Source organism: Acanthaster planci, linkage group LG19 (assembly GCF_054643075.1).
Source record: "Acanthaster planci isolate LZ-2023a linkage group LG19, COTS_SCS, whole genome shotgun sequence".
Taxonomy (NCBI): domain Eukaryota; kingdom Metazoa; phylum Echinodermata; class Asteroidea; order Valvatida; family Acanthasteridae; genus Acanthaster; species Acanthaster planci.
Window position 1 is genome coordinate 2025606 of NC_141795.1, and position 8728 is coordinate 2034333.

An 8728-nucleotide genomic window follows, 5' to 3' on the forward strand; every position below is an offset into this window, starting at 1 on the left:
CCATATTGGTTCTGGCACGAAGCCCTTCAAGATCTTTGAGGGAATGTGCACACAGCCCATGGAGTCCTACGAATGCATTAGGAAGCAAACCAGTAGGACGGGAGTGCGTCTTTAATTTGGTTCACTCCCACACACTTTGGCTCAAATGTTTTTCCACAAAACTCGAAATCAATCAGTGTTTGAGGGACTGTGGTTGTACCTCCAGGATGTGTATCAACGCCACCCTGGAGTCAGCGTTGGTGTTGGTCATTGCACGTAGGATGGAATGAAGGTCACGGGTCAGCGCTGGCCTGCTGCCTGCTGGGGTGGAATACTCAGACGCCCAGAATAACGTCATACCAAGTGAGTACACCAACATCTGTAGAGTATTAAGAAAACAAAAACAAAGGACTACTTTTTTAAACCCTAAAGATATAAAAAACAATCACACAGAGTTATGACAGTTTGCCATCGGTATCACAGAATTTGGTCAAATCCACTTTAGATTGAAATGATTGTGAGAGAGGTACAATTACACTTGGCCTCTGTGGCAATTAAGAAACGATAAAAACTATCAAATCTGAAAAACTATCAGCCAGTGTGCCCGACTATCATCTTTTAGTGAACTTGTCTTTCATTTCAATGGGATATAAGAGCACAACCAACCTTCTCCACGGCAACATCAGACGGGTTCAGATGGCCAGTTAGAACCTCAGGAGACAGGAAGTCCCGGATGTTGGGAAGAGTCGGGTCAATCGTCTCGGCAAAGGTAACGCGTCCGCTGGGTGTGAAATGGAGCGTGTAGGGACAGAGAACAAAGCGCGGCGTGCCCTGGACAACCGCCTCACCTGTTGGAAAGAAGAGAGAAGAAAACACAGGAACCTTTTTAGAGTGCCAAAGGTTTGGAAGAAATTTGCACTCAGTGGGCTTCACGAGCTGCTACGCCCGATCCAGTGGCCCAGGTACAGATGTTAGTCTTTGAGCAAACTTGAATCCCTTATCCTGATTGGTCAATCCATGGCAACTGACTAGTAAATGAATCCCATATACTACATTCCCCATCGCACTCATAGTCCACTATTTCAAGGAAACTGTATGGTTTATTGCTTCTCTGACATATGCAACAATTCATACTACTTCTGCATTCAAAAGCGTATGGGGCAAGTTTTTTTGAAGTTAAATTCATAATCACGAGCTTGAGTGAGTCAGTAGGAAAACCAATATTGACCCAGCTAAAATCGACCCTCCTCCTAATATATAAATACTTTGGGAAAGCCACTTCCCCATACAGTCCTACATGTACACAGCTTGCATGAGATTGTTTGGTGCAAGTCCCATGGTCATGATGGTCCATTTATTCATTACATGGTTTTTGTACGGTCATCAAGGTCATTTATCATAGGCCTTACTGGAAGTGCCTCATTTTGTGTGCTTCACTGTTGGCCTATTATACACTGTTGTTTAAATATCCTATCGTAAGGTTAAACCACAGACAATTAAAGACATGTGGTTTGCAAGCACCAACTTTATTACCAGATATTAAGATTGGTATGGTCAAAGCTGCATTTATGCAAACACTAGCAAATACTTCCACAACAAAACATCTGCCTGAAGTATTTGGTAGTTAAAAACATACATATATTCAATGTACTTGACCACAGCTCAGCTCCTTGTACACCATGGATGATGAAGGTTCTTGGAGGGTTGTAATTTATGACTACCCTCCCTGTCAAGCAGTCTACACGAATGAGTGAATTTTTTCAGTTTAAATCAAGGGAGGGCAGGGCAAGATATCGCTCTAGAAGGAGCAAGGCAATGTCTCCTTTGCGAAGAGCACTTGCATAAGAAACTCAACTTGTCCGACGGGAATTGGGAACATTTGGAATGGCATCACGGCAAAGACCAGGGGCATCGAGGCAAAGTACCTCCGACACCTCCATGAAGTTCTTGAAGGGATGAATTGAGTCCCTTAAACCACCCACCTTTCAAGAACACGTCCTGCAGGGCCTTGGCACTCTGACAGAGCACGCTCCAGAGTTCCTCTTCATTGAGCGGCCCACCACGCACTTCCAGCACATCGCTGAGGGAGACCTTGACGGTTCCCTCAGGCACCAGACTAGACACTGGCATAGCTGACTGGACAGAAGGACAATTATGGATCAAGATCAGAAACCGCGTATAATTTGCATTTTGAAATGGTGTGCATTTCTCAAAAGAAACAATAAGACAATAGATGCCATTACCAATGCTGAAAAATGCCAGAGTTCATCAACAAAAAAAGCGGTTCTGAGAACAATACCAACCCTGGCTGAGACTGTACATTTAAGCATTGTGATTCATCAACATTTGACTAAATGAACTGACAGGTGAATCATTCTAACCCATTTCGGTATACATGTACAGTAGATTATATGAAAGGATCCATGAAATATTGTATTACATTAAAATACACTTTGTATAAATATATAAACGTACATATCTTTGGAAATAATAAGGAAGCATCCCAATGGCCTATTACTTTAACCCTAACAGCCCTGAATGCTACAAAATACAACTTAGTGTTGTAGTAAAATGTAATATTCAGCGCTGTCGCTTGTAAGAGGACATGACCTTATTGTTCTGTGAAGCCACAAAATACAATAAATAAGACAATGTACCATACAGTGCTCTGGCACTGTAAATGCACAACTTTATTGTTCTCTGTATGAGTAACAATGGAGGGTGCCCCAGGCAGAAGTAGTAATTTGTAGCACTAGATCCTCCAGGCTCACACTACTGCTTTAAGCACTTTAAGTACTGAGTACGGCAAGCTACATTTTGTGAAGAACTGTTAGGGTTAAACATTTTAGCACATTTGTTTTTACACATAAATGTACATGTACGTGTATGTACTATAATTTGAATGCTAAACCTCTCCCCTCCTGGTATTCTCTGTCAACTGAAAATTCTACTGCTGCTAATTCACACGATCCAGGGCATGAACTCTAGTTTAATTTTCAAAAAAACAAACGAACTCCACTGACTTTATTGATCACATAGATTTTTTTCTAAAACTGCATTAATCAGAGTTGTACATTCGTAAGCAAAATGAAAGTAAGAGTAGGGTGGCCTTGTGGGATGGAGTGGGCAATGACTGGTCAATATGAAAAGTTCCAACCAACCAGTATGCTGTACATGTAAGATTTCCTAGGAGTCTTAAGAAATCTGTTACAAGTCTTAAAGTCTTGTAACAATGACACACACAATCTCTGTGCGACTCAAAAAGAAGAACACAGTAGAAATTTGTATCCACACAGGGACACAATGCAAAGGAGTTGACAGGTTTCTTATTGTTGTTGGATCTTCAGCTGCAGTTAAGCTCATCATCTGGATGGCAAGACAGTCATAGAGAGCTTCTCTGAAAAGGGTTTTGCCAAGGATAGCTGATGGAACAAGTTTTATCTTATGAACTGTCTGCTAGAACTGTTCAGACAACTGTTATTTCTAGTTTGAGCTTAAAATAAGTACCTGGTACATCACATAGTATTTTTATCTCTGAAAACAGACATGATAACAATATGAGCTCCATAAATGAACATGTGAGGAAGTTTTTTCTGTTGGTTTTGTTTATGTTTGTTTGTTTTTTAGTTTTGCCCTTCACCAATGTTTGAGGACGATTTATTTACTAACAATATCCTTGGGGAAACATTCTCTTCAGGGGCAACACATCACATGACCATTCGCATTCATGCACATCTGACATGGAGGTAATCGAGAGTAATTTCACCAATCTTTGGCATATTTGCACTGGGTGGCAGGCAGTAGGCCCATTGATCCACTGCACCACGTCCTTTAGTACAATGTACCGTACATGTAAATGTAGAAGTTTCCTTTTATAGCCTCTCTGTCACAAGTGGGACTGGGCTTTGATAGTTTTGCAGGGAGCATACCATTTGACCTGATTGATGAAGAAAAAAAGGAAATGGGACATTTGAATCACCTCCTGACCCGAGATCACTCACCCTTGACAATAGCATAAACAGCAGAGGGCAAGTTGCCATGGTACCCACGGTTGAGTTAGCAATACACAGAACAGCATACACATATGCATGCTTACTCGTAGTTTACTGAAATACTGGTACATACATGTACATGCATGCCACTAGATTTAGAATTTTTCAGAGTTACCTGCCACATGTACATGTGTGTGTGCTTTTAGCAATCTAAAGGCTATGGGTACGATGAGAATGTTAAAAACGCAAAGTACATTACATTTTTTCGTATAAATTACTCGAGCAAAACAGACATTTTTTGTTCAAATACACAAACCTGTGTGCTCCACATCTGTGTCAAACTGTGGAACTTTCATGCACACACAAATGTATGCAGAAACAGATAAAATGGCCTGATTACATACATGTACACTTCAGTTCCAACTTGACAAATTTTGCCGGCCTGCTCAAATCTGATTTTGTATTTTGTAGGACTTACACGTACACGTACATGTACAAGCATGTATTATGAGTAAGTGTATTACATGTAATTTGTTTTATATTCACTTTGAGAAATGATGCACAGTTTTTCAAAAGTACGGCCATGGTTCAACGTCTGATTCATTTCAGTTCAAAATCAATAAGTTCAATCATCGGTGAAGGTGGTGGTGTGGGTGGAATAAGTGCCAGTAGTAGTAACTCACATAAAGCATACACACGTACACGTATTTGGGTGTGTCTGTATGACGCATGATTCATGGATGTTTTCTACCAAACATGCCAAACCATGGACTGTTTACAAGGGTACACATCTCAGAACTGCAGTTACTGACATTGACGGTACATATAGTACACATATAACGGCCCATGTAGTCTACAGTACTCAAGATCAACTTTGGTAGTAGTCCTAGACAAAGCTTTCTGTAATCAATGAATGGTACACTGGCTGGCCGTGGAAGTAATAGTACATGTTAAACCATGGAGCTTCCGTGTACAACGGACTGGACCAATAGTACACAAGGCCTCCTTGTGTACATCAATAACAAGATTAGCATAACAAAAACACTTCACACAACCAGCTCCCTCTGATTCAATCCTGATTCAATACACGGTCATTCCTACTCTATACAATACACAATTTACACTGTACTCTCCTCTTCAAAACACTACTCTGAATGCGATGATGGGTCAGTCTAAAATTGGGGGTCCACTTTCTTTCCTGTCCCTGTTATGTATTCCATGATGTCATCTTTCTCTGAGACAGATTTAAGCCAATTAGATACCACGTTAAAGGTACAATGTAGATTGAAATCATTTCTAATGAAACAGAAATATTGGCAAAGACTACTAACCCTTTCCTCAACGTAAATAAAACCTATTGCATCGTCAATGTTTCCCTAATTCGTATATTGCATTGATGGTGTACATGTACAGGTGCACTGTGCAGAAATATTGTGGAATTCACGCATATTTATGAACATCAAACAAATCCTGATTTTTGTCTCATAAGAGAAAAGACCAGTTATTCTTACAATTTGAAGAAATTCCCCGAATCAACTTTTTTCTTTCATAACATTCACTAAAAAAGACTGAGAAATCAAGTGCAGAGGAAAACGTAAAAATAACCATCTGCTGTAGTTAATTTGCTTGTCATTTCTATAGGCAACAAAATTATTCAAGATTTCCATGAAGCTGGGATGAATTGCCAGGTTTCACAATACAGTGTATTCAAATTTCAAATACAGTAGTTTCAATCAACCTTCTGCACATGACCCGTCAGTATCCTGGGCATGAACAAAACAAGAGCTACAGCAACAACAAAATTTCTTGTGCAAAACTGAAGTCGGCTTCTTCTGGTGTGAGATTTGAATCATTTGAAAAATAAAGAAAACGGTTATTTTAAATACATGTTCATAGTGTAACACCAAGAGTACTTTCTAACAACCAATCAACAACTCAGTATAAAGACAAAGCCTAAGAAACTAGGTTTATCAACTTCGTACGTCAAAGGGCAGCTGCTGTCATTCTATCCACCTCAAAACATGGCAAAATTTGAATACTAATGTAGAACCAGTGTCTTAAGTCACCTGTCCACCTGCTCCAGGAGGCGCAAACAATTGACAAACCCCTGTTGTCCACATAAATTTTCAACACGGGCAAATAGCTTTCCTTCCAAAAGATTGGGGGCGATGAAAATGGTCTCAGATGTCAGTAGTTCCACATATCAGAGTGACTGATATTTCACTGGGGGTAGACAGGCAATTTTTCAACCATTGCTGAGACTGGACAGAAAATATGTAGATTGTGATATTGCAGTCCTTGATGGAACCCTTACTAACCCTGCAGCCCGTAAATGCCTATTTTACAGAGCGATGAGTCCAAACGGGGCAAAAGTGCGACTTAATTTTTCCTTCACAAAGAGATTGTCCTCTGGTGATATACACGTACATGTAGGACAAAAACAAACAACCCAGAAGGTGAACACTTGGGGATAGGTTTAAAGGCATGCAGATGAGGGCTAAAGTCATGGGTGAATGGAAAACGGGACAAACAGAAAATGTCCCAAAAAACATTGAATAAGAGGACAGAGGGAACTGCACTGGGACAAACGCTTTTAAACTGTATAAAATCCTCCAAGGGGAGATGCATGTGCATGTGCAGTACTTGTACCGTACATGAACATGAATATCCTCAACCAGAGGTGCAGCTTTGCAAAAGCGAGCTCACATGAGGGATAAAGGACAACCCAATACTAGGGCAATTTTACTGACTACTTAATTCTTATCTTAATTCAACTCCCATTTAAGGGGGAAAAGAAATACTCTTATTTTCTACTTATTTCTACTGGTCACTATTGGCCCTGACATTCCTCATACATCCTCAGTCCTCACATAACAAGCATTAACTTTAAAACACAAATAAGGCAGCCTCAGGATTTTTCCTCCTGTAAAATTTTGGTCTCAATATTGTTGATTTGTTAGTGCAATTCATAATGTTTGTATTTGACTAGCATACCCCAACTGTTTACCTCGTGATAAATCCTCAGGGCTAGATGTGACCCCAGAAAAATGTGAACTGATACAAGTGGACAATGGCCATGTTGCAACTGACCTTATTATAATAATTCTTATTATTGTCAATTTATTTTGTTTATTTGTCAATTTATTTTGTGAAGCAGCACGGGGAAAAAAAGTATGTGGTAACTGGTGAGGCCATTTAAAACTAATTTTTAGGTTCACATTACCACCCGCCCAGGTTATTTAAGAATTTTTTTCTTTTTAATCTTGAGTGGTTTTTTTCATATTTTTCAGACAAATTTTTCACCAAATTAACAGACACAATCACACTGACAACTGGCAAATACCCAAATATTTTGTGTGCTGTTCCATGTCAAGACACATGTAATACACGGACTGAGCGATAAGATACTACATGTACCAGTGGGCTCTTCCAAAACTTTGGCAGCAGTTTAGTTATCTTGACATGGAACAGCCGTCGAGACGATGAGGGGTCAAGTGACGTAATGCTCAACGACCTTATTTTAAAGATGGCGACTGAGAGAGCGAGCCCATTAGATTGAATGGATAAAGGAAAAAAGACTGGAAAATACCTGAATAACGTGAGCGAAATCATTCAATAAATGGTTTTTAGAAAGCGGCAAGGTCAAGAATCATGTTCGTGTGCAAAAGAAATTGCGCCCACGATGATAAGTGGGTGCGCTGAAATGTTCAATACACCGACACGAAATTGCGTAGACGGATGTGTGGCTAAGGATAAATCGGGAGTGATCCGTGCCACACTAGTGGGGCTAGATCGGGAGTGAGAGTCCGTGCCACACAAGTAGTGGGGCTAAGATCAAACAGAAGATATATACTGACAAGGGAAAATTTGGTTTAATAGCTTTCTTAGGACTGTAAACCGTTTCACCACAAACATTTGATTCCAAAACCCCATACTATAGCATTACGACGCCATGTAAACCTTGTTTCCTCGTAGTCAAATGGAGTATCACAGAGTAACTTCAAGTTATCGAAGTAGGCCTACCACTCCCTCATTCCCATCTACCCCCACTATACCCACACGGTATATGTACATTGTATGCCCCATCCTCATGACCCTACTCCAGGAACTACCCCTCACCATGTCATGTAAGTTCTAGGGTATGTTGGGGATAGGGTCCTCCATCATACATCTTATTTTGCACTCTGACCTACGCCTATATACATCATGGCCTCCCACCCAAGAAAGGGTCCTCGCACGTACAGCTGCATCATATGTGCATTCTGAGATCTAACCATCGGACAAATTTGGCCGAACTGCTAAGTCAGTAAGTGATTCTCTCACCTTTTTCTGGCAGATTAGGTCATCAAATGAAACTCAGGCATAACTGTCATAGTGCCGGTGACTTGTCCAAAATTATTGTTCAGCAGGCGGGGCATGTTGGCACGCAAAATTTTACATCTTCTCGCCATCGCCAGCGTACGTTCATGACTGGTATTCCACCCAGGTGGTGTAAAACCTTTGGTGTAAACAATACGTACGTTTCAAAGAACGTCAGCAGCCATTAGGCACGTCCACTTCAAAATGAGGGGTTCCACTGAAATATAAACAACATTAATTGATATCTAATACATTTAAAGCAAAATTAATAGATATTTTGAATTAGGTTTGTATTAAATAATTCTAATTTTTAGTTTATTATTTGTGTTTTGATGATTAATAACATGCTTTTGAAAGAATTCTTATTGTCCCTGTACCCCAACAAAATGGAACAACAC

At 40.2% G+C, this 8728-nt stretch overlaps 1 protein-coding gene across 3 annotated transcripts in view; it reads right to left on the reverse strand.

The window, feature by feature from the left end:
* The window catches only part of LOC110984132 (tyrosine-protein phosphatase non-receptor type 13-like), a 42109-nt gene extending 33634 nt beyond the window's left edge, over nucleotides 1–8475 (reverse strand). For all 3 annotated transcript variants that reach the window (XM_022244274.2, XM_022244186.2, XM_022244000.2), the window contains exons 1-4: nucleotides 8295–8475; nucleotides 1962–2115; nucleotides 646–827; nucleotides 200–358 (exon numbers count right to left, since the gene is read on the reverse strand). In XM_022244274.2, coding sequence (XP_022099966.2) covers nucleotides 200–358; nucleotides 646–827; nucleotides 1962–2109 — 489 coding nt within the window. In that variant the 5' untranslated portion in view covers nucleotides 2110–2115; nucleotides 8295–8475. The remainder of the gene's footprint in view (nucleotides 1–199; nucleotides 359–645; nucleotides 828–1961; nucleotides 2116–8294) is intronic.
* Nucleotides 8476–8728: the final 253 nt, after the last annotated feature.